Below are 26,734 nucleotides of genomic sequence, written 5' to 3' on the forward strand. Positions count from 1 at the left end.
ACCCTCAAATATTACCTAGCTTGCTTAGGGATTCATTCAGTGTCATCACACTGTAGGAATAAATGCACCATAGTACTGACGACATTGTCAGCTGTGTAATTGATAATTCTTTTTGTGTCTACTCAGCACTGTCCTTACCTAATTATCAGCCTGTGGTTATTCTGCAGATCCCAGGTGCTGTAGTTACTGGTTTAAGCGAAGCTTTCACAATGTTTGTGGAGAACGCTGTTCCTGCTTAGCAAAATTTCCAAGGAAAGATTAGATGATCCAGTTAAACACATTCACACTGTGCACAAAATTATTATTGAAATTTTACATGCCAAAACCACGATCTGGTTACATTATTATAATTGGTATTTGCATTACGTCCGGTACTGGTCACTCGTGCAAGACAGTAGCCAGTAGTCAGCTGGGATGACAATGGTTCAATGACTACATTAACATCAGTATGAGGCATTCAATAAGAGCTATTTGGCAAGACAGTGGGAGCAGCGGTGGGAAAGTCCAGAGAAGAGGCAAAAAAAGCTTGGCTTTAGGAAACCTTCTGGAAGGGTTTGCTAGCTAAGATCACCTTTACTGGGCCAAAACACCTTTAACAAGCCAGATGGCAAGATGACAAACATTATTTTATGTAACTTCCTAAATACAAACAACAAATGCGCTGACTGCTACGTACACAGCTTCACAGAGTGTTTAGACGTACATTCAGTTAAAAAAACAGTTTAGAATGAGAATAAGTTCACAAACAAGTGAAAGGAAAACAAAGTTACTAGCCAAGAATGTTTCAAGTAGAAAAACTAGAACAGGAGAGAGCCTTGTGCTATAGCAAGACCTAACAATGGTACTACTCTATGTTTAGAAAGTGCAAGCGTAGGTCGTTCAACATGAAATTTATTAGGTGGTTCAACTGATTAAATGTAGTAGAATGCTTGCTGCTAATTATTTCAAAACTGAAACATTCCAAATATCATGCACTGTATTGAGTAGAAGTTATCACTAGGCTTTAGGCATGCAGATCTCATAAGAACTACTTAAATGCATCACAAGCAAAAACAGAAAAAGATACAAAAGCTACACTTTAGCGCATGCAGAACCTGTTCATTCTGGTTGTGTAGGCAAGCCACTTTTGTCCCTACAAAACTCACTCAGAGCTTCGGTGTTCTCTAATAAAATCACACATTAAAACAAATGTGGACGGATTTGAGCCTTCATATATTTTTGCATTCAGACTGGCACATTATTTATACATTGGCAATGTGTGCAAACTTTATTACGCTCACATGCAGGGTGTCCACCAACCTTCCACCAGTGCCCCCATCGAGTGAGGAGGGAAGTGCTGCAGACATCTTAACGAAAAATGTGCCAGTTTTTCGATCTGGCAACACTTGAAGTGCCATCACCGTCAAGTGAAGAGTCAGAAGCGCCAGCATCGACTGTGTCTTCGGCGTCGCATGAGTCTGTGGAGTCTCAGGACATTTTGGAATCTCTTGAATCACCGATATTTCAAGAAGTTCTGGTTCCTGAGACTTCTGAGGCACACCACAGCAGGCTGCAGTCACAAGCATCGCTGGCTTCAGCAGGCAGTCGCAGGCTGGATACGTTGGGAAGCATTGCTTCTGAAGCAACGTCAAGAGGGAGGAAAAGGAAAAAGAAAGATGAGAGTCAGTTAATATTAGAGGAGTTAGGCAATGTTTCAAGTGCAATCAAAAGATGCAAACCACAGGACGACCTCAAACTTTTGCCGTCTCTCTGCTCAAACACATGAGAAAGGTCAGTGAGGATAAGCATCTTGATATGAAAATGAGATTGATGCAAGTAGTAAAGTAATTCAAAGATTAATGTTTTTAATGTATACTTTTGTATAATAAAGCCAAGAGATAGCGAAACAAAAGGAAATCATTGATGAATTTAATTACATTATATCGAAATGGAGAAATAAGGAGGAAAATGAAAGTATATGAAAAGGTAACTTCCCATTGATGGGAGACGAACCCACAACCTTTGAATTCTGCTTGCATTGCTTTACCAGTAGAGCTGCAGCAATGGCTACCCTCTGCAAACCTTTTTGAGCATGTATGGGCTAGATCTCACCCTGGTAGTGTTAAGCCAGTGTTACTCGTGCGAGAACACTCCAAGAGCCTAATCTAATACACATAAACATTCTAAGAAATTGATGGCAGAATAGCCTCCAGCCCAATTGGTTTGGGTTTTAGCTCACCAGTGGCAAGTTATATTTTGTCCACTTTCATTTCCCTTCTCCTTGTGATGTCGACATTACAAATAAAACGAAAGTTATTTTCCTTTATGCTTTCTCTACGTTTCCTTGTCTGTTGTCCTATCAAAGCCCCTCAGCTCTTCTCTTTTGTTCATTTTACATTGTGTTGTATCCATATTTTTGTGCGGTATTTTTCAAGAATTTCATAAAGTTGATATCTGTGGGCCTGGTTGGTTGGCCATTGCTGCTGTAGAGATGTGTGAACATGTTCTAGCAACACACCTACGATAGAGAAAGAAGCACTGACTTGCAACTACAGGTTTGTTGTTGCAAGACAGGTGTTTATCGATTCCATCTGTCTTTACTCATTCAGCCTGTCTTGCACCAATTAACCTTTTTGAGTTCAGCACCTGTGCATGTAGAGTTTGTGCATGCATCTAGAGTTGCCTGTACATGCCTATAAATAAAAAGAAATGTAATGAACCTTCAACCAGTGCCCATTGAAAATTCTGGTTATATGCTGCAAGTTGTAAAGCCTGTCGGGGCGTTCTAGCAGCGTAAGTATTTTTCAAATTGTTTTATTATTATAAGAAGAGGTAGCAGAAAGGGAAAAGTCTTGCCACCACATAGCCAGGAGGCAAGGTTCACTACCAACATAGACAACCTCTACCTCTCCCACAATTATCATCCACAAGCCACATTCCTTGAATTTTTTTTTTTGGGTGTTCCATGGCTCAGTTCCAGAGTTGGTTTTGCATGTTCTGCATTGGATGTTTGGCCAAAGTCTTTGTACGTAATCAGTGACATTGAAGGCAGTGTGTAAATGAGACATGTATACGTATGACCCTGCTTCTCTGGCAGGAAGCAGGGCTACCTGACGGGTGCCATGAACAGCATGTGAGCTTTAAAAACATTCTTAAGGTGAAAAAATTGTAAGGAATTTCAGCGGCTGTCGGGCTGTTCTGCAGTTGTTTATTACTTTGTAGGCACGATCGCCACTATACGACTTACACACCACTGCAGAGTCTAGCCGCCTCAATCCCCACACAGTAAGCCAAGACAACGTCTTTTGTGTCTTGCCCGTATGCCAAGTAGCTTGAATGCAAGTTGAAAAAAAAATTAGTACCCGTTTCAATTGTTTGCATACTAATTATGATGACATGACCATTCTTGACAATGATCTCTACGACTGTGGGGGCCCTTTTTGGGTGTCATACAATCAAAATTCATTTGTGTAGGTTAGCTACTACCTTTGTTTAATACTACATCTACAAGCATTCCTCAGTGCATGTTTCACAGGTTGCGCAAGGTCAAAAGCACTGAGGTAGCTTTTGTGCGATGCCATTCGATGGCAGTTTTTAAAGTTAGCCATAACTGCTACAGTGGTGATGCACTAACTTGAATTTGTCTCTGTGATCATGTGACCATTTTTTTTTCTGGTATTTCTTTTCACGCACACTGTCAGTACCTTCATTACTATTTTTTTGTTTGTATCAACATCTTGTGTCCCATTTTTGATTTGTTTATGAGTTAATAAATATTTAGTTGTGTATAATGAACTAGATTATGTATTAGTATTTTTTATGCACGCTCATTATCAGTCGTTTCATTCTTTCTTTTGTTTTGCTTCAATGTTTTGTGACCCCTTCCTGATTTGGCTACTAAAAGGCGGTGGGCAGTATTATGTAAATAAAATAAATAATACATTAAATGACAAAGAAACAGTGTTTTGTATTCCTTATTCTAGCACATTATTACTCTAGGGGCAACTATCCTTTACAAACCTCAATGCTGCAGCAAGTCGTTCTCCAGGCTCCAGGGGTTTCTCGAATGTGGTGCTGCCATGTGAGGCCCTCTGCGACAAAGCTCAATAGCTTGGTCAAAGAGCTGTGGCGTCTTGCGAAAGAACTTGTAGAAAAATCTGTGGTCATCCTGACGTATCCGTTGCATCTGTAAAAATTTGTGCATTATTACCTGGCAGAAGGACCGTGCCCTGCCCGCATACACGCGCAGGTACCGGGAGCTGTACACTTTTCACTGACACACGCATAGCCACTAGCCATGATTAACTTTACCCCCTGCTTTGTTTATATGCTTGAATACAAACAGTGTGTCGGCAAAACAGTAGAGCCAGTCAACGGTATATTAAAGAAATATCGTGCGGCCACTGCCAAGAAACTTCCGAAATCAGTTGCACAGCATTTTAACCTGCCAGGTCAAAATTTAGTTACATTACACTTCATATACTACAGTCACACTTCTGAGAGACGGAAAATATAGAAAATTGTATCTCATCAACAAGCTTCATATAAGACAACCAACACGTGTAAAAAGGTGTTCTTGAATCTATGTGCTATAATAATGACACAAATATAACTAGCAGTCCTTAACTTTTTGTAGGGGTGTGCTAATACCGAAAAGTAGATTTAGAATAGAATATCAAATGAAATGAAGAAAAAATAAGCTGGATATCAAATAAAATATCGAATAGCAGGAAATGTATTACAAAACTTAATCCTTAGAAATTCTGTGCAAGAGGGTGCTACCCAAGATCTGTATAAACAATATGGTCTACTGTTGATGATAGGAAGCTCCTAATTAGTATTACAGATCGTCTGTTAAATAGAATCAAGTGCTTCTTCCCCTCTGAAGCTGAATAATTAGTGACGGTATATTGTACTGCATACACGGGTTGGACAGACGGCTGTTGAAACGTCGTGAGGTGTCGTCACCACGTATCCAATATACAATCTGTGTACTTCCGGCGGCTAATCAGCCAGATCTTCGCCTATGCTTTGGCGCTTTCCGAACTACACCCTGCTCATGCCGTTCCCTCTGTTCGCGTACGTCACGTTATCGTTTCGATCGGTGCTGTCAACCTGGACGAACCTTGCACCGACGACGCGATGCTGTTCTGCGAATTGGGCGTTCGCGCGCTGCGAGTACGATCCCCACGTTATTACTTTAACCATTTCACTTATGCGCGCACTTAAAAACGCTGATAAGTGATTGCTGTCCCGACGAAGTTAAGTCCCCATGTCCAAACACTGGCTCCTATAGTTCTACCACTGTGGATCATCGAAAGGAAAGAAGTTACTCACAGCCGTAAAGTCCTTCTTCTTTACGCAGTTGAAAGACTGGCCAGACCCTCCAACGTCGCCGCAGACGCTTTCTGCGCTCCCGCCACCTTTGCAAGAGCAGCCGCAGCAAAAGCTTCTTTCCCATGTGGTACATTGCGGGACGAGAACGCTGATACCGGCGAAGCAAGCTGCTAAGCAAAAGGTCGACAGCAACGTTGTGTGTGGTCGCGCGCAATGTCAGCTACAGTCGTGGGCAAGCAGACGCTATCGCGCGTGATGTTGATCATTGATGTAGTTTTTCTTGTCATAAGGATGTGTAGATAAAAACGGCTTGCATTTATCAACTTAAAACCAATGTACTAGCTCTAACATTGATAAATTAAATAAAAATGGCTGGCCATAATGAAATTAAGGATAAACTTTTCTCAAGGCCAAAGACGAACGTTTCCGCCATCACTGGTCTGTCAGCCCTGTGCTACGCGCAGCGAAGCGCGCAATGGCGCGCACGTGTGCGCGTATCGTGTGGCTGGCCGCCCTTCAAATTCGTACTGAGTAAACACGGCAAAGGGCCTTCCAGGTTCCTACAATATTATAATGATGATCATGCTTTTTTCTCACCTCATGAAGAAGGCAGAAGTGCCAGAGGAGGATTATTTTGTCACGTGATAAACTAAACATATGTCAAAAGTGCTCCCCAATGTGTGAATGTGAGACTCATAACAAACAACAACAAAAACACATGCGGCGGCGTGTGTCGGCAGCGGCATGCGGCGGCAACGAGATAGCTTTCTGCAGGACACATGTAGGGCCTGTGAAAAGCGCTAATTGTATATACTATTTGCTCAGTCGGTGATTGTACTTCTGGCAACAATCGTCATTATTCTTGCAGAACATTCTTTTCCCGCGGGCCGGACTACTTCCGATATGCGACTGCCAGCTCAATGAGTAATTTGCTCTGAGGCAAAATTTGCGACTGAACATCCGTACACGTGCTTATCAAGTGGATCAGCCATGTGTGCACGCAGGTAACTTATCCTGGGCTTTGTTAATGTGTAAATTGCGAACTTCCACTCCGTATATAATGTCTCCGTGGGGTCTTGGTTAAAGCGTCCAGCGTGCCTTGCAGACCTGGGCAGTGGTCTTGCAGGTCACTTCAATGCACAGGACACTTCTAAATATAGGGTTTATTTATTTATTTATTTATTTATTTATTTATTTATTTATTTATTTATTTATTTATTCATTTATTTATTCATTCATTCATTTATTTATTTATACCACCATTTAGCTCATGTGTGTATTCCATAAAGAAATATGTGCACTACATTACTCTCTGTAAACCAAATGCAGGTCTACCAGAATACAGACGTGACTCTAGGAGATGGCGTCAATGGAAATTTTAGCTTCAAGTCGTTTGATTCCAACGTGCTCTCATTCATCGTCGCCTGCCCAGACGTGTACAACATTGAAGAAGGTGACGTCACGTTCAACGGGACGCTGGTACCATCTCACCGGGTCAAGATGTCTATGTTCGCCACGGAACAGAAGCTCACTGAGGTTCGAGACACTGCCACAGCATAACGGCTTTCCCTTCTGAGCCCCGCAATTTAGAACTGTTCGTAGAGACGCTCTCGTCAACGCTTTCTCCAGTTTCAATCATTCAGTCCCTGCTCGGTATTGTTGCGCCTGGATGGTTTCTGATACGTCGCTGGTGCTGAAGTGCCTCCGTCGAACGGCTGTCTCGTGTGGGATTAACAGAGCGCGTTTGCATTAGTGCAAAAACGGAAATGAAAAAAAAAAGGCGCGCGACACCGTTATTTAACAGTGAACACGCAACGCGGACGTTGCATGTATATACTACGCTGTTTGCGTCTCTGCCACACCCAGAACGCGTGTGATGCCGCAGGCGGGAAAGCCTACAACACAGGGAAACTACGGCTAAGACCAGAGGCTCCTAGACTTTTTAGCGTTCGCAGCCCACTAATACTCCAACGAATTCGCATGTCGGAGATAACCTGCCTAATCTACTCCGACTTGTCATTTGAGGCAATGCATGTGCAACTTTCCTTCGCCGTTGTGGAAATAATAATGTTTCATTTTTTCTTTTTTCTGGCCAATCTGCAGGACCCAGACATCGTGAACGTTGATTATGCGGTTAGGGCACGGAAAAGCAGCCAGCGCTGCTCATTCATGGCGAGCATTCGCGGTTCAGTGCAAGAACCAAGAGTTCGCCTACGTGGATGGTTCCGCAGGAAGAAAGTACGTGATCGTTCTCTTTCCTTTTGTCTTTTCTTTTCTCTATCAGCTTGTATAGAGAGAAAAAACTTTGAACACACTGGAACACTTCGTCATCATCATGCATTTCATGGCATATGGTCGGTCTGGCAAAAGCAAGCCTTTCGCGCCTTTGTTGAATCGACCCAGAATACGATGAAAATGTACTTAAAACTTGCTATATGACCCTTCCGAATATAGAACGAACCTACGTATTTGCTCTTACCATGGTCGAACATATAAAGCTTTTCGATTTATCGCAGAACCTTCATGTGAGCTCCTCAAAAATAAAGCAAGTCTACCTCTGAGCAGCGCTTGAACAGAAACGACATGCAACAAACCTAAATATCATTTCAATTTGTCGCTATCCAACGTTTTTCCACGCACACTGCATTGATTCTCAAATTTCCACAAACTACGGCGTTGTTTGGTGGTATATTTGGGTGGCCTGATGAGCCAGCCATATACAAGGTGTCCCAGCTAACTTTAGCCAGAGCTTAAATATATGCAAATACCACATAGCTGGACAGAACCAAGATAATGTTATTTGCCATCGTTTGGAGATACGCAAATTTTGTTTCATTCCGCCTAATTAGATTATTAGTCTTAATTAATTAATCAACTTCTTAAGTGTTATAATTCGATTAAAAGTGTCAATGGGAAATTGTAGAGCGACATAAAAAACTCCCGATACAGCTTTCTGTTGCTCAGTACGTGCTACATAAAAGTGTTTTTCCGAGCGTGAAAAAACCTCTCGAATGCACGCAAAATTGCTGTGCGACTGCCCGCTCGAGGCACTTTGTGTATATTCGCGTGCTACTTTTACGCTTGGAAAAACACTTTTATGTAGCACGTATTCAGCAAGGAAGTGCAGCGGAAGTGCAGCGGTGGCGTAGAGGTAGAATACCCGCCTCGCATGCAAGAGGTCCGTGGTTCGAATCCCGGTACCGGCAATTTTCCACCGGATTAAAAAAAAATAATCCGCGTGTTGATAAAGTTGCACAAACAGGCCTGGAGTGTGGCCTGATCCCGGTGACCAGAATCGGCAACGCACTCCCTCACCAGAGCAGGATTGGCCACCCTGGTGCAGTACTTGGCCACAACCTCCTATATGAACACAACAATCAAACCCCGGCCCTGTCCCCAGCAGCTGCGCAGCAACTGACCACGGCGGCGGTCAGACCTGCGACGCATCAGAGGGTGCTAAGAATCACTGGCTCCGGACAGGCCGCCATTGGAATATGAACCTGGCAAAGTTTAACGCTAGAACGTTATCTAGTGAAGCGAGTCTAGCAGTGCTATTGGAGGAATTAGAGGGCAGTAAATGGGATATAATAGGGCTCAGTGAAGTTAGGAGGCCAAAAGAAGCATAGACAGTGCTAAAAAGCGGGCACGTCCTGTGCTACCGGGGCTTAGCGGAGAGAAGAGAACTAGGAGTCGGATTCCTGATTAATAAGAATATGAAGACGTGGAATCGGCGATGGGTAGAGTGAAAACCAAATACACTATACCAATGGGCGACTTTAATGCCAAGGTAGGCAAGAAGCAGGCTGGAGACAAAGCGGTGGGGGAATATGGCATAGGCACTAGGAATAGCAGGGGAGAGTTATTAGTAGAGTTTGCGGAACAGAACAATATGAGGATAATGAATACCTTCTTTCGCAAGCGGGATAGCCGAAAGTGGACGTGGAGGAGCCCGAACGGCGAGACTAGAAATGAAATAGACTTCATACTCTGCGCTAACCCTGGCATCATACAAGATGTGGACGTGCTCGGCAAGGTGCGCTGCAGTGACCACAGGATGGTAAGAACTCGAATTAGCCTAGACTTGACGAGGGAACGGAAGAAACTGGTACACAAGAAGCCAATCAATGAGTTAGCGGTAAGAGGGAAACTAGAGGAATTCCGGATCAAGCTACAGAACAGGTATTCGGCTTTAACTCAGTAAGAGGACCTTAGTGTTGAAGCAATGAACGACAATCTTGTGCGCATCATTAAGGAGTGTGCAGTGGAAGTCGGTGGGAACTCCGTTAGGCAGGATACCAGTAAACTATCACAGGAGACGAAAGATCTGATCAAGAAACGCCAATGTATGAAAGCCTCTAAACCTACAGCTAGAATAGAACTGGCAGAACTTTCGAAGTTAATCAACAAGCGTAAGACAGCTGACATCAGGAAGTATAATATGGATAGAATTGAACATGCTCTCAGGAACGGAGGAAGCCTAAAAACAGTGAACGAGAAGCTAGGAATTGGCAAGAATCAGATGTATGCGCTAAGAGACAAAGCCGGCAATATCATAACTAATATGGATGAGATAGTTCAAGTGGCTGAGGAGTTCTATAGAGATTTGTACAGTACCAGTGGCACCCACAACGATAATGGAAGAGAAAATAGTCTAGAAGAATTCGAAATCCCAAAGGTAACTCCGGAAGAAGTAAAGAAAGCCTTAGGAGATATGCAAAGGGGGAAGGCAGCTGGGGAGGATCAGGTAGCATCAGATTTGTTGAAGGATGGTGGGCAGATTGTTCTAGACAAACTGGCCACCCTGTATACGCAATGCCTCATGACCTCGAGCGTACCGGAATCTTGGAAGAACGCTAACATAATCCTAATCCATAAGAAAGGGGACGCCAAAGACTTGAAAAATTATAGACCGATCAGCTTACTGTCCGTTGCCTACAAACTATTCACCAAGGTAATCGCAAATAGAATCAGGAACACCTTGGACTTCTGTCAAGCAAAGGACCAGGCAGGATTCCGTAAAGGCTACTCAACAATAGATCATATTCACACTATCAATCAGGTGATAGAGAAATGTGCGGAATATAACCAACCCTTATATATAGCTTTCATTGATTACGAGAAAGCGTTTGATTCTGTCGAAACCTCAGCAGTCATGGAGGCATTACGGAATCAGGGTGTAGACGAGCCTTATGTAAAAATACTGAAAGATATCTATAGCGCCTCCACAGCCACCGTAGTCCTCCATAAAGAAAGCAACAAAATCCCAATAAAGAAAGGCGTCAGACAGGGAGATACGATCTCTCCAATGCTATTCACAGCGTGTTTACAGGAGGTATTCAGAGACCTGGATTGGGAAGAATTGGGGATAAAAGTTAATGGAGAATACCTTAGTAACTTGCGATTCGCTGATGATATTGCCTTGCTTAGTAACTCAGGGGACTAATTGCAATGCATGCTCACTGACCTGGAGAGGCAAAACAGAAGAGTGGGTTTAAAAATTAATCTGCAGAAAACTAAAGTAATGTTTAACAGTCTCGGAAGAGAACAGCAATTTACAATAGGCAGCGAGGCACTGGAAGTAGTAACGGAATACATCTACTTAGGGCAGGTAGTGACGGCAGATCCGGATCATGAGACAGAAATAATCAGAAGAATAAGAATGGGCTGGGGTGCGTTTGGCAGGCATTCTCAGATCATGAACAGCAGGTTGCCATTATCCCTCAAGAGGAAAGTGTATAATAGCTGTGTCTTACCAGTACTCACGTACGGGGCAGAAACTTGGAGGCTTACGAAAAGGGTTCTACTTAAATTGAGGACGACGCAACGAGCTATGGAAAGAAGAATGGTAGGTGTAACGTTAAGGGATAAGAAAAGAGCGGATTGGGTGAGGGAACAAACGCGAGTTAATGATATCTTAGTTGAAATCAAGAAAAAGAAATGGGCATGGGCAGGACACGTAATAAGGAGGGAGGATAACCGATGGTCATTAAGGGTTACGGACTGGATCCCAAGGGAAGGGAAGCGTAGCAGGGGGCGGCAGAAAGTTAGGTGGGCGGATGAGATTAAGAAGTTTGCAGGGACAGCATGGCCACAATTAGTACATGACCGGGGTTGTTGGAGAAGTATGGGAGAGGCCTTTGCCCTGCAGTGGGCGTAACCAGGCTGATGATGATGATGATGATGATGATTCAGCAACAGAAAGCTGTATCGGGAGTTTTTCGTGTCGCTCTACAATTTTCCCATTCACACTTTTCATCGAATTATAATACTTAAGAATTTGATTATATTAATTAAGACTAATTATATAATTAGGCGAAATGAAAGAAAGCTACTCTGAGTATCCCCAAGCAACGGCAAACAACATTAATTTTGTTCCATCCAGCTACGCGGCGTTTGCACATTTTTAATCTACGGCTAAAGTTAGCTGGGATATATATATATATATATATATATATATATATATATATATATATATATATATATATATATATATATATATATATATGTTCCCAGAGCCTTTCCGGTGCAGCGTCGGCTCCGCCGCGCCGCAGCATTCTCGTGCCGTACAAAGGATGGATCTCGCCCTCCTTTTTTTTTTTTTGTTATCTCTGTCTCTCTCTCTCACTATTTTTTTTTTTTTTTGCAGCGTGCCGCGCGCCGCAGATTGAGAACAGCGATGAGAGGCAGCCTATTCATTAACACGGGCTAGCCGTATATCGAGGAATTAGCGCTAATAAGAGACGGACGGCTAAGAGAGCACTCGACACATGCGCTTACTTCCACAAATTGTTTTGTTCGAAATAGATGGCGCAGTGTTAAACACACACACACACAAACACAGATGACGCTCGAGCAAATGGCACATGTACAGAGTGATCATCTTTAACTTGTACGGAATTTTGAAAAATCACCTGTGACAGATAGCTTAATTGTTGTCCCTGAGCTGGATTATTCAGAGAGGCGGATATACTCACACGAAAGAACGAAAGACATATCCAAGTAATTAACAAAAAACCCACTAATATATATATATATATATATATATATATATATATATATATATATATACATATATATTGAATTAATTACTTTATGCCACATATTGCAATTTACTAATTGTAGCCGGTGAGTTTGCAAGGCGTATCAACTAGTAATGAACTTCCAGAATGAATGACGCCAGTTTGGAGTTATGCGCCATCAAACGTGCCCTAAAAATGCACTGTTCCTCCACTTACTTTTTTAACAAAACGCTCTTTCATGCACTGAGCCACAAAAGTAACTGGAACGCCCATGTATTTCGTCCCACACTTTGGGAAATAATATCTCGAAACCGGTGTCATCCTGGAAATTAATTACAAAAATCTGCGACGCAATAGCCAATTAGCCCAATCTCTTACCAGAGAATCGCCGATGGAGGGCCTGGGACGTTTCGCGTGGAGTGACCCTGCACTGAATGTCGCGGCGGGGATATTTTTATTGTAGAGCCCCTCTCCACAGTACCTGACTATACGACCTGTTTTTGCCTTTTCTTTAGTTGGAATATACTTTTTCAAAAAATCCTGTGAGAGATAGCGTTGTTCCGCTTTTCAGACTGATATCTGGAAAATGCGGAAACTGGGTGCATGTTCAGGTACAGGTAACAAAAAAATTGGTGCATGGTGCAATTGCAGAATTGAATTGAAGCAAATGAAGCAGAAATATCTTTCGTAGCTCATTCGGGGGACGGATACCACGAAAGTTGTGCTAGTGCTATACAATTTCTGTTAAGCAGGCATGACTTCACTGCTATACTCGACTTCAATTTGGCAGTTTTATATGTGCCCTAGAGTTGATAATTAAACATTTAATCATTTTGTAGCTTGGCAATGTGCATGGCCGCTGAAAAAAACAAGTTTATGTAGAACTGCTCAATATTTATTGTCTCAGAGGTTCCCCCGTGCACTAAACGAACACACAGCGTTATAGGAATACTGGAGACTGCAGCCGCACCTGCTGTGATAGCTACGGATACCGGACGACATGAACAAGTATACGCGCCGCTGTGTTGCGGGTGTGACTTATAGATAATGGCTGATTCAGTGATTATTCGAATAAAAAAGATGAGTTACGCAAGGTGACTGCGCACGATAGAGTATCAAGGGAGTACTGATATGACATTTTCGACTTTCCTTTTTTTTTGCGTTGAATAAAGGTCCTAGAATTCGAAGTCCTAGAAAAAATGCTGCCCAAGCCTCGGAACGCCCTAAATAATTTACCGCAGTATTTCTATGGACCACTTTCCGTTTCGTTCCCCATGAGGTGTATATGTCATGACGCCGTGACGTGGAAGGTGATCGCTACGCTGCTACATCAGGCCGTACAACCAGCATGCATAGCGGACGACCGAAGTTTCAGGACGGGTATTTCGAAACTTGTGCGAGTATTAAATTCCTACTATAGGTGCGCACGGCTGGAACGCCTTCTATTCACCAATTGCGCTAATGTATTCAATAAATAGTTGATTCATGAAATTACATTATTAGTGATTTATGCCGCACAAATTGTGATGTCAGCTCTCTTGGCCAGAAAAAAAAGAAGATCACTTGACTGGAAATCCCCTGTTTTTAGACACATGCAAAAATAGTTGCTGAAACAACCTGCATACCTTGCACCGCCTGGCCTACTTGCTGAATTGCGACCTCCGCCTCTTATGAGCCAGAATCTGTTGGCAACGAAGTGAGGCGAGTACGCGAGTTGAACTTGGCCGCAATGGCGGGCGCATGCAAGTTGTAGCATATTTATATCCATAAAACATCAGCAGCCGAGTAGCTAGGCATTCCTTATTCGGCAGGGTGTTTGGCCTTGCTGGCGCCGGCTATAGAGAAAAGAAAAAGAGAAATATGACGTACCGACCGGATCTGGTTATTTCTACACACATATGAAGGCAGATACACAGTTTATTTGCAATATGTTAAGTGAGAGAAAAAAACGTGACACAAGAGCCATAGTCAACTCCGGAACAAAGTTCACGTGAACTGTTCGAGACCACCATCGCCATGGCGCTCAGTCCACCACTGGTCTCGCTCTTGCATGCTGCTGCCGATCTTCAAAGTATGGTAAATGGATGGGAAGAAAGGCACAGGAACCCGTGAGGAAGTGTTCGCTGTGATCCACGGAAGCAGCAATAAAAACGGTACGTTGAACGTGCGACACAAAGTTCAGACGCAACGTTTGGCAGCACGGCGCGGTCTGTAAATGATCTGCAGAAATAGGCACGGATCTTCTAGGTCGTTTGCTGGGCGCAACATGAAGGCGCGGCCGACGGCGTCAAACTGCGCGGAGGCCGTATGAAATTCTGGCCCTGGCACAGCACCAGCCGAAGCCCCCGCGTAAATTTCGTATCAAGTTGTCACTCGTCACACTGGTGGCGTCTGAGGAAGCCAGCTGTTCACCCGGCGCTCGTCGCCCACTCATATTGCGGCAGCTGGAGTCACAGCGTCGTCTGTTCGTCGTGTCTGGCAGTGTAGGTATCCAGTCTCGCTTTGCAGCCGCAGTATGGTTCGTGAGAATGGAACGTGCAGTGTACGGAAGCAACGTGGCTGCGCGTGGCGCAGAGAGCGTGCTTTCCGTGCCAGCTCCGGATTCCCTGTGCCACCTGGTGCTGCGTGTATACGATTCTCTTTCGCCGCTCAACGTGGATGCTATGGTTTCTGAACGTACATCGATTTCCTTTATGTTCTCGCCACTCTCTAGGGCCTGCCATGCTCTGGGACGCTCTATACCCTCAAGTATCTCACGTATACATAGGTCGGAAAAATAAACCGAACTTAATCAGACTTACTCACAATATATATATATTTTTTCTTAAGGCCCCTCACTCGAACTCAGTCTCACCAAAATTCTATTTAGCCGGACTCTCCGACTTACTGACGGGCCAGTCCGAGCCTGAGTGAGTCGACTCGTGAGCGAGCTTGCCGAGACAACATGCTCTTGAAGCCGGATGATCGCATATCGATTAATAGTGTCCCGTGCAGGCGCGTAGCCAGGATTTTTTTTTTTTTTCGGGAAGGGTGGGGGGCTAAGGTGCCGTGAATATCTGTCAAGTTTCCCATGCTTGGTGCATAATAAAACTAGTACCTTGAGCAGGCTCTTGGTCTGACTGAAGGCGTGTGCCACCCTGTCCTTGTCTGGGGCGGGCGTTCGCAGGATATGTGCCTTTGTTCACAGGCGACGTGCCTGGCATAAAGTGGAGCAGGGCGCCGGCCGGGACAATTCTGGGGGGGGGGGGGGGGGGGGGTGCTGAATCTCGGTGAGCACCTTCCTCCCCCCTGGCTACGCTAGTGGACTTCCGTCATGTGCTCTCCAACGTCTGCGCTCTTTTCACATTGGCCCCCAAAGAAGCTCATGCCAGAGTATTGAAGACGCATATTACAATACGCCAGCGTTTCTATAGGCGTGAAATATACAGCGCAGTAGGCAAAGTACATTCACACATGCGTCACAAGGGAAAGCTCCTCCTCAACGCGCGGCCGCCATGTTTCGTCATGCACTTTACAGCACGTCTTTTAGCCTCCATCGGCGTAGAACTTCAAGGCACGCTTACGTGCTCTGTATCTATAGAGCCTATAGGCCGCCGCTATAGCGTTGACGTCCGTATACTCGATATGCTGACACTTCTTCCCCAACAACAGAGCACACGAAATTGTTTTCAGATCAGCACAGTGAATTTCGACAATTATTCAATGTCGTGTCACTCATGTCACTTTGAAGCCTATAGGCATATAGCCTCGATATGAATACTACTTCGAGCGTGACCGTGAAGTGCACTCGTCAACTTTGATGGCTGTGGTGCTGGTTAAGGTACGAAGAGATTCAGTTCTTTCACAGGCGTCCCATATGATACACGGGTTTGATGTAACAGTTCTGCGGAAACCTGCAAGGTGGAGAGAAGTAATTAATGAAGGAAAAATTAATATCGACCTATTCGTATCGACCCATTCGTAAAACACAAGTGTTTCATTTTTGTTTTTCCGCTCCCCAAAGCAACGTTTGCAAGACTTTCACAGAAGTAGCTCGTCATGCTCTCTCCTTGAAACAGGTATACTCGAATGGCGTATGCAGGGGCGCCTAGTTTTCGGGTAAAACAATTTTTAATACTTCCGCAGCCCGCGCAGTTATTCAATAAATGGGGCTAAACCCCATATATCTCTAGTAAACCGCTTTACAGAAAACGTAAACGCCATTTTTAACAGCGTCACACAAAGACGCACGCGCGTGCGCGCACGCACATATACAAAGAAGCTTTAAAACAGACAGTTAGGAAATGCGCGTCACATTTTCAGATGTGCGGTCGACAATGAATTGGTAAAGCTATAGTGCTACATTTCCATCTCGTTGTTGTTACTGAGCCCCTAAAAACTATCCACAATCTTTCGAGAAAGCGATGCGTTATCACAGCTGTCGAAGAGCGCACCGAGATCGGCAAAGGTTGCTTTTGAGTTTTGATCGAATGTGTACTTCGAACTAGGGAGTACGGTGACATTGTACATATTTAACCAAATGAAATCAGCTTGCTTCGAAAATTAGCGTCTATCCTTTATGTACTCCAGAAATGCCCAGTAGGCCTTGTATGATTTATTTATTTGTTTTTCTTACTGGTTTGCCTACTTATACGAAATACTTCTGTCATTTTCTGACCAGCGAACACGTGTGTATACGACAGCAAAATTAGTAGAGAATCAGAAACAATTCCACTATTATTATGAGTTATTTATTTGATTCTTCATATAATGTAAATTTGAAAGCACTCTCCATGGCATAACCTTTTACCAATTGTTCATAAAAATCAAGCCCTTACACCGCGCAAAAAGCGAGGGCCCGTATTCGAAAAAAGCTCTTACGCTAGAATTTTTCGTAAGAGCAAATTCCAGCCAATCCTGATGCTGCACATTTCATCAGCGAAGATCGGCCGGCCAACGACAAGTATCCTTTGCAAACAAAAGGCTTTGTGAATTTGACGCGAGTTTCCTACATTGGTAATTATGTCATCTTTCTTTTTTTCCCCAGTTTTTCTCACAGGAATTATTATACGTCAATAAATGCGTGCAGACATTGGTGAAGAAACTACAGAAGGGCCTTGTGGAACTTACTGTCGGTGATTAAGCACTGCATAGGCTGGTCTATCCATATCCCGACACCTCTCACCAATTTCTAAAAAAAAAGAAAAAAGAATTAAATTATGGGGTTTTACGTGCCAAAACCACTTTCTGATTATGAGGCACGCCGTAGTGGGGGACTCCGGAAATTTCGACCACCCCCATCGAAATGCGGCCGCCGTGGCCCGGATTCGATCCCGCGACCTCGCGCTCAGCAGCCTAACACCATAGCCACTGAGCAACCACGGCGGGTCACCAATTTCTAGAGGCAAGTGAAAGTGATATGCAGAGTGCTGGACCAATTGGACAATCATCCACTGTCGGAACAGAACGGTCTAGTCCGGTGCTCCCAAAGAAACTCCGCGCAGAAGGCTTTACTCGCGCTAATGAGGTTCCTGTATATAGCCTATGATCCTTCATGATAGACTTTAAGAGCCACTCGCTGCCTAATTCGCGTACTATAATGTCATACATTAGAAACACAATTGACAGAACGCCGACTAAAATAGTGTTGTTGAAGGGGTCAGGCGTTTCGGCTTCCACACGGGAGCCTTGTTCACTGAAGTGAATGGTTGTTCACTCGAGTAATCTGTTCAGGCATCTTGCGTAGACCGGCGGCAGATTACTGTCGTTCCGTTCTAGCTCGTTTACCGTTGTCTGGGTGGACAGGGATTCCAGCTATTGCCTCTGTGTCCGGTTCCTCCCCCTGACGACAACCGAAGCATGCTCCCAGATAATATTGTGTTGTGTGGCATGTGCGTGCTCGGCGAGGGCATTAGAAGCAACCGTTTTGCGTTTTGACGTCATACCATCGAGGGCGCATCAGAAAGTCTTTGCCCTTATTTTTTTTATTAGCCAAAACAAGGTACATACACGTAATAACAAATATACGCACCTTACACTATTTTTACACATAGTCCCCACACCGGTTCAGATATTTGTCCCATCGCAGCACTAAACTTGAGATGCTGCTTTGGTAGGATTCTTCCGGCTCACAGTGGACTGCTGTCTTGGCTTCATCGTTGCACGTGAATCGCTGTCCTGCTGGGAGTTTCGACAAGCTTCTCAAAAAGAGACACCTTTCTCCGTACGTGGGCTGCATTTTCCTGTGCAATTCGATGGGCGTCCGTCCCTTGCTCCATAGAAAACGAATCACACTTCGTTGCTCGTACGCCGTGGACGTGTGAAGCACAACCGCCGTCTTCAACAGCTGACAGCAGCGCCGTGCCGCGGAGCTACCGGTAGATAAGGCCGGGCCCGTCCAGGAAAAGTCCACCGCTGGGAATGAATATGTTGACTTCGCATTTACAGCCGTAACTCGGCTAAAAAAATAGGGGCAAAGACTTTCTTGTTCGCCCTCGTACATGTGCTCTTTTAAGCGCCTCTCGAAATTTCCGCTCTCAGCAATGAAATGCAATCCCAGTCCATGCAGAGTATCTTGTATACCACGCCCGGGATTTTTTTTTTTCAGTTTGTCCTGGACGTTCATCAGCTCGTGGCGCAACTTGTTTGAAGAAACATGGACCTTCAACAACACAATTTTAGTCGGCGTTCTGTTTATTGTATTTCTAATACGCATCTACTTAACTACCTGACGAGATGTCGGCCAATTATTGATTTCGTACTCTAATGTACGCGATTTGCTTGTGCTCGTCTGTCTCTTTTTTTCTCTCTCCTCCTCCACTGTCTTTCTCTTTTTCTCCCCCTGCCTGTTACCCCGTGCAAGGTAGCCAAACGGAACAAACTTGGGCTAACCTCCCTGCCTTTCTATGCGTACTCTCTCTCTCTCTCTCCCCCTCTATCTCCTGTATGGATTTGGGCCTTGGACACAGCCACAGCCGTTGGCGAGCATCCGCTGCAGACAGAATGCAGAGCTGTTTAGGCAATTTTCATACGTAAATAAGACCCAAAAAAAAAAGATATGGCAAACCTCACTGAACAGACCTAGAACCTAATTCACAAAGTTTTTCGTTCTTAAGAGTTGCTTGGCATTGGCCGGCCGCTTCGCAATAATCTGTCCAACACCATGCCCAGAAATGCAAGACATGTAGTCCCGACACGTGCGGACATGTGGACATGTTATTGATGTCACAATGGAATAATAAAAATGGCTGTGGCTTGGGTAAGGTTAAGCCCAGGATGCGAAGCATACTAGCCTTTATTTTAGTTGTTGAACCACTGTTTAGCCTGGTGAACTGCTGTTGCTTGGCTATATTTGGTTCGGCTAGACGAAGAAACAACTCATGCATTACTGCTTCGCCTTCAAGAGTGGAACGCGACAGCGTTCCCGTCGACCCGCCAAGTGGTGTAAGACAATGGGCTACAGGGCAGCGACTACGCGCCCCGCATTGGACGCGGTGAGCGTCGAGCAAAGCAGCGTTCGGCGCGGCAACGAAATGTGCGCCTGAGCAAGAGACGCACGCCTTAGAAACAGCTCGTTTCTAAGGCAACACCGCATTCACTAGAGGCGCTTTTGTACCGCTTTGAAGCATCGTACTCGTGGCTCAGTGGTAGCGTCTCCGTCCCACACTCCGGAGACCCTGGTTCGATTCCCACCCAGCCCGTCTTGCAAGAGTTGAGCCAAAGCCACTTCTCCTCTGTCGTGACGTCACGGTGTCACGTGGTTTCAAGGCGACACCGCCGCGCCTGAGGAGCTGGGTTGAGCTCTCGTAATATGCTTCGCATAAAAACTGCGCAGGAAGGTGGAGCTTTATTAACGCAGTGCTCAATATTTCCGAATGTGCTTCCAAATTAGTCTTTTTCAGTCAAACCCTAATTGATACCTGCATTTTTTCGTGAGCTTCAATTTTTTAATTGCTATGTCCATTCAGTAACGAACCGCCTAGCGGAATGCCCACCGAGAGAAAATGCTAGGCGTCTCACACGCCTGATGTCCCGCATTTCTCGACATATGCACGTTTGACTTGCACCTACTCTTACGACCAGTTCTACAGTAAGAATAATTTGCGCGGGCTCTGATTTCTCCACGGTTACTAACTTCAAAGATATCGTCTTATTATTGCTCACCGAAAACTGAGCAATATAAAAACTTGATTAAATATATGTCATTCCACGCATTCTCTACGCAGGTAGACACGCCGTTTCCGCAAGTGCTGTACGCCGAACTCCTGTACGGCGAGCAAGCTGTTAAGGGAGCCACTATCGAAGCAGTCGTCTACTACGTAGCGCAGAACATTGTCACCACTACAATCATCCAGCTTCGGGACAATGGACTGCTGGGTACGTCGCATGGGGTACGTCATTTCGTAGCCACATTTAGAACACCGTGGCACCAAGTTCGTTGCTTTACTGGATCCTAGATTTGTGTTCTGGTGCGCAAGGGATACTGAGGCCAAAGTGCACCATGGAAGGGCAGGTAGAAGGAAAAGAGTGAAGAGCACATACGCACATGCACGGCCTTCAAAAGGAGTTAACATCGTTAAATGTTAAAACAGTGTGATTGCCATCAAAAGCCCCTATTTTCTGCTCGCGATTTCGACACATTGACTACTCTCTACTCTCGGAAACGCTTCGAGTACGGCTGGCATGGCCCCGCAATTAGCTGTGTAGAAGATGCCATCTTTTTGTGTCGACCTGCACAGGTAATGTATACATAGGCGCCCAATGTACATAGGCATCTAAGCATATAATCTATATAGGCGGTACTGCAAAATATTAACATCATCTAACACATTACGTATTAAACAGCCAAATATTCTGCTGGTCTGCACTCGAACTAATTCACATGCGAATTCCTCATACATGCTCCCACGTACATGACTGTAACATAGAATGGGTTTCATATCTGGTCTTTTCGGAGGGCTCTAGTGAGCCTACCAAGGCGAGAACTGTCGCATACTTTTTTGCAAGCACAAAAGTATGCGACACTTCCCGCCTTGATAAAATGCTTGCACTAGGGTCAGAGGCACACGGGCGGCCAATGGTCAGCACCCATCAGCAGAGCTAGGTTGACCCATAAAGTAAAAACTCTTTTGCTGCCGGTGCAGAAGCCGCATATGTGTATACGCGTTTTCGTAGCGTTCTTTTCTTCAAGTATGCAAAACCAACTCGCCCACATCAAGATTCTACTGCATCTAACTATACCATTTGAGAAGCTGATTAGTTAATTAAGACTAATTATCGAATTAGATGGAATGTGTGTGTGTGGCATCACTGCGGTGAGCAGTACCTTTCGAAACACTCATCCAGTCCAATTCTTTCTACGAGATCTTAAAAGTGCCTTTCTACGAAATTGCTACCGAAGAGCGCTCTAGAACCACATTTATCGCTACAGTCTAGACGCAACGCTGTCTTTCAGGCGGTGGAGCACATGAGGAGCTTCGAGGATAGGTGGGCAACACTAAAGAGATATGTAAGAGTCTGGGGAGTGCGGAACACTCGTCTTCCGCTTCCACAGGTTTATAGCGCCAACTGTGCAGCAGGAGCCCGACCACATGTCCCTGCAGCAGCTCTAGTCACTTGTGCAGGTACCACGAAACCACTGGCAAAGATCGTGCACCAAACTGTATAATGTGCTGGACGAATGATCCCCACACGGGAAAATTCATGGCGAAATCCGAAGGCTGTGCTTGAGGTAGCTATAAGGTGTAAGCGTGGTTGTTTTCAACTTTGCCGTGGGATACGCCACACTTTTCTGCGGAAAACAAGCAGCATCTTTGTCTGGAACACTCGACTGAAACTCTTGTAGTTTTTTTTTTATTTCACTGGGCCATATTGGAGCTTTATTTGCCCATGGCTGTACCTGTATAAGGCACGTATATACGACCTTACATAGAAAGCGTACTTTTGCTTGGCGACGCAGAGCCGGACGTGAGCAAGGGCGACGGCGTGTACAGCGGCTACTTTTTGGCTGCGTCGCGGCGAGGTGGCTGGTACAGCGTCTTGTTGAGGGCCACAGGCAACCATGCGACGTCCGTCGGTTCCGACGCACGCCCCGGCGCCTTCTTTCAGAGGGAGGAGTTCATCGGCTCCTTCTGGGCCTCTGGGCAGAACAAGGCTCAATTCCCACCTGGCACGGTGCGCGACCTGAGCATCAAACGCACCGAGCTGCCAAACGTCACCTTGGAATGGTCAGCGCCCGGAAGCGAGTACGACAGCGGAGACGGTGAGAGGCGAATGGCCGGAAACTATATTGGCGGTTTATCAGGGACCGTTTTCGAAAAAGGTATACTTCGTATTAGCGCAGTGCCGCCGCGCTTCAGTATATATAGTTTGGTCATATGCTCGTTAGCTATCTTCTCTGGCTGACGCTTCTTGCACCGATAAATCACATAGCGCTCTAAATAGTACAAGTTGTGTTAATCTTAACTTATGACATGGTAGCGCAGGAGCCTTCTGTATTGCCGGTCCAATACGATATTACTCATTTCTTCGACAGTCGTGCGGGAGTTTATTAGCTTTAGAGCACGCAGACATGGGGTTGCCGTGAAAATATACCGGACAGGGAATCACATCAAGCAGAAGAATATCAGCAGTAATTTCATAAAATGTTTAGTTAAGGCAACTTTCGATTCAAAGATCATGAACTTTATCGGAATTAAGTGCGCAAAGGGCTTATCTTTCTGCGTCATATATGAAGCACACTGCTAAGTTACAGCTTTCAAATAGTTATGCGCCCTATGTCACAAATGTTGTTTACACTTTCGTCTATTCCTCAATAATACAGGCTTAAAGAGTATATATGACGACTCGGCGTAACTGACTGAAGTAACTGACGACTCGGCGCGGCCTAAGCCATTCGCATGAGACGAAACTGAACGCAAACTGAACGCGCGTTTCTAACATCGATCTCCGATCGCGTCCCTGCAGAATGAATGCTTGCCTTTCTTAGTTCGTATATTACGCACAGTTGAGCATAAGAAGCTTCGCCAACATGTTTATCTGGTTTTCCTGCAGGCGTGGGCTCCACCTACGAACTCCGTTACTCCTTGGACCAACGACGTCTGCTGAACGATTTCGCTAATCAACCGAGCGTTGAATTCGAGCAACAGCAACAACCCGGAGACTATGAGTCGGCCACCTTGTCACTTCCAGAGATGAAAGACGATAACACGGTGGTTTATTATATCGGTCTGCGAACGAAGAACAAGGAACGCCGTCACAGCGACATCTCGAACATTGTGGCTGTTGTTGTAGAAGGCCGCTTTGGAATGAACATAGTGAATCCCGACAGTAACAATACCCGCGAGAATACCTCCGCCATCATCAACGCCACCGCAACAGACGCTGTAAGCCATGCTGTGCCAAATAGCACAGCAAGGACTATGTTGATGACGACTCCTGATGATATCACGTCATCTTCAGACCTTTTGTACTTGAACCACTTCACTGAGCATCAGTTCTACTATTTAGTTGCCGGCGTAGCTGGCGGGTTTGTTCTGCTCGTTCTCCTCGTCAACTGTCTGATATGCTTGATCTGCCTGCGGCATCGAAGGTCTGATGGCAAATGCCGGGACACCGAGTGCGTCGTTATTGAGAACGCAGTTGGTCCTGATAAGCCTATCAATGCATACGAAGAGCGCACTAGATTCGATGCACCAGGGACCGTTGGGGCACTGCGCCAAAAACTATCCAACTTATCCCAGCGTCGGGATCGCGCCAACAATACCACGCTCGAAAACTCTCCAGGCGAGGCTGTGAGTGCGGCTCCTTCGTCGACTAAGCATTTCGATCCCGATCCTCCCATCGCTCTCGCATCCTTCAAAGGACAGGCGCAGCCTGATTCCGGTGGTCCCAGCGCCATGGCTCGGAGCGCAACGAAGGAAAAGCCGCGAAGCGTTGACACGGTGGCCGCCAAGTCAAGGGCGAACAACATCGGAGAGAAGGCACCAGCCACGTCAGGGCCTGAGCCCATGCTGCAGCGCCGGGCATCCGGTTCAATACGCTCTTCCAAGAGGTCGAACGCCTCTTCGCGTGTAACAAGGGTGTCGGACAGGTCGAGACGTACGGACAGAAGCAGAGCACCGGTAATCGGCGACCATGCGAGAAAGCGCAGTGGCGACTATTACGACCTAGGAATTGTCTAACACGCGCCATTCCTTATAATGCAAATAACATATAGTGCAGTAAGGACGAGGGACAAGTCGAGACAGGACAGACGCTAACTTTCAACAAAGATTTTATTGTAGATCCTGAGAATATAGATATACACGTCCGAATCGTCAGAGAAGACGAAGGTATACTGCCACGTGCAGACTACGTGAAGAATTCAAGCTCTTTTTTTTGATAAAGCCACTGGCGGTCAACTGACGCAATCATCACTTGCCCATGCGATCTCGGTAGCTTCCACGATTTTCCTGGTTAAGCTATCAGTGCAGGTGCAGCGGTGGCGTAGAGGTAGAACACCCGCCTCGCGTGCAAGAGGTCCGTGGTTCGAATCCCGGTGCCGCGCAATTTTCCACCAGATTGAAATAAAAATCCGCGTGTTCATAAACAGGCCTGGAGTGTGGCCTGATCCCGGTGACCCGAACCGGTCAGGGTTTCTGGCATGGTGAATGGGAAAGTGTGCCAGTCACGTACGCCAACATTCAGTGGACGACTACTCCAAGTAAATACCTAGGAGTAACACTACAAGGATACACAAGAAAACACAAAAATGGGGAGGACGAGACATATCAATTTTTTCCCGTGCCACAGTGTGTAACATTTTTATTATTGCTCGAGTATTGTATGTTTTGCAAGCGTTACACATGTCGCGCATGAGTATTCAACGACTGCACAGAGTGATGGCTGTTTTTGTATGGAACTCATCATGGGAAGGGGTGAGCCGCACAAATTTGTTCCTTCCAGTGCGATCGGGAGGACTGGGTTTGATTCATTTGTTCGTGAGACAAATTGTCTCTAGGTTCGTATATTATCGCAATCAAAGAAATCCTCTTTTAAGAAGTGTTATGCAAGTGAGATTGGCGAACGCATTGCCAGATGTCATTGTGTCATCACGCGCCCATATGCAACGCAATGTCCGCGGATATATGCATGAAATTGTTGCGGCTGTCCAGTTTCTAAAAGTAAGATTTTCAATGGAATACCTCAGCGAGGTCAAGAGAAAACGCCTCTACAAAGACCTAATTGATGTGATGATGCCTGTTCCCTTGTATCGAAGGATGTTCAATCCTGGGCCAGGCAGCAATGTGTTAAAAAGGGTTAAAAGTATGACTATCCGATCGTCAGTCAAAACTTTCTTTTTCATGCTCCATAGTGGCACACTTTCTACAATACCGTGGCTAAAGGAAAAAGGGTTGTTGGTACCATGGTCGGTTGACTGTGTAATATGCAAAAGGCTTGAAACAATCGAGCACATGTTTCTCGATTGTTGGGATGCCGTATTCTTATGGGACATCTTGCAAAGAACCCTGAAAAAGGAACTGCCGCTTACACCATACGGCATTCGATTTCTTCCCGTCGAAAGCGAAGGTGTGCCGTACGATATGCTAATGATTCTAGTAATGCACAGTGTTTGGAAAACCAGAATGTCAGTGCGTAATGCGGACGTCAACGCGAGGTCAGCCCGGGACAACTTCAACGAAAGCATCGCATATTTACGAGATGTGTACAAACAGAAGGAAGAAAAGCCAGATTGGTGTGTTTATCTGGACGAACTCCTGACCGTAAAGCGTTTTTTACCCACTTATGCTAGCCAGACAGAAGCTAGCATTCTTAATGTGATGTTATAATGGTGTTTTTCACTGTATTGTGCCAAGTTGGCAATAAAGAAAAAAAAAGCGGCGTGGTGAAGTGGTTAGAGTACCTGACTTGTGAGCGCGAGGACGTGAGTTCGAATCCTGCCCTCGGCACGTACTTTTTTTTCAGCTCGTTAATTTTTTTATTAGGATATAAATGCCTAATTTAATTAATTCCACCTTTGCGGAGCATCGGAACGAATTACCGTTACTCCCTTGAGGACCATCGGGCAGGGGCAACTGTTAGTCCCCGAAGGAGTAAGCGCATGGGGAGTAACAGTTCATCCCATGTCAGTTCATCCCCAAAAGGGCTAATGGTTGTGGCGAATCAGTTAGTCCCCAAAAAGACTAAACTCGTTACCCCTTTTAGTCCTTTTTTTCTTAGAGTGTACTTCTACTTAAGACAGGTAGTGACTGCGGATCCGGATCATGAGACTGAAATAATCAGAAGAATAAGAATGGGCTGGGGTGCGTTTGGCAGGCACTCTCAGATCATGAACAGCAGGTTGCCATTATCCCGCAAGAGAAAAGTTTACAACAGCTGTGTCTTACCAGTACTCACGTACGGGGCAGAAACTTGGAGGC

The 26,734-nt window shown here is 45.3% G+C and overlaps 1 protein-coding gene and 1 long non-coding RNA gene across 5 annotated transcripts in view; one reads left to right on the forward strand and one right to left on the reverse strand.

Annotated features, from left to right (window-relative positions):
- The window catches only part of LOC135904818 (calcium-activated chloride channel regulator 1-like), a 91,351-nt gene extending 66,651 nt beyond the window's left edge, over window positions 1–24,700 (forward strand). For 2 of the 3 annotated variants that reach the window (XM_065435799.1, XM_070525315.1), the window contains 5 exons: window positions 6,646–6,852; window positions 7,420–7,554; window positions 20,540–20,690; window positions 22,273–22,575; window positions 23,367–24,700. In XM_065435799.1, coding sequence (XP_065291871.1) covers window positions 6,646–6,852; window positions 7,420–7,554; window positions 20,540–20,690; window positions 22,273–22,575; window positions 23,367–24,496 — 1,926 coding nt within the window. In that variant the 3' untranslated portion in view covers window positions 24,497–24,700. Of the gene's footprint in view, window positions 1–6,645; window positions 6,853–7,419; window positions 7,555–20,539; window positions 20,705–22,272; window positions 22,576–23,366 lie in introns of those variants that run through there. The other variant, XM_065435800.2, reaches the window with a different exon arrangement.
- Window positions 1,488–5,520, reverse strand: LOC135904844 (uncharacterized). 2 transcript variants are annotated; one of them, XR_010565233.2, is made up of 3 exons: window positions 5,317–5,520; window positions 4,000–4,165; window positions 1,488–1,616 (listed from the first exon to the last, which is right to left on the reverse strand). It is a non-coding gene; the product is annotated as an uncharacterized lncRNA (long non-coding RNA). The 2 variants fall into 2 exon arrangements; XR_010565234.2 differs by having other exon boundaries at window positions 1,490–1,613.
- Window positions 24,701–26,734: the final 2,034 nt, after the last annotated feature.

The sequence above is a fragment of the Dermacentor albipictus genome, chromosome 1, assembly GCF_038994185.2.
Source record: "Dermacentor albipictus isolate Rhodes 1998 colony chromosome 1, USDA_Dalb.pri_finalv2, whole genome shotgun sequence".
Lineage (NCBI taxonomy): Eukaryota > Metazoa > Arthropoda > Arachnida > Ixodida > Ixodidae > Dermacentor > Dermacentor albipictus.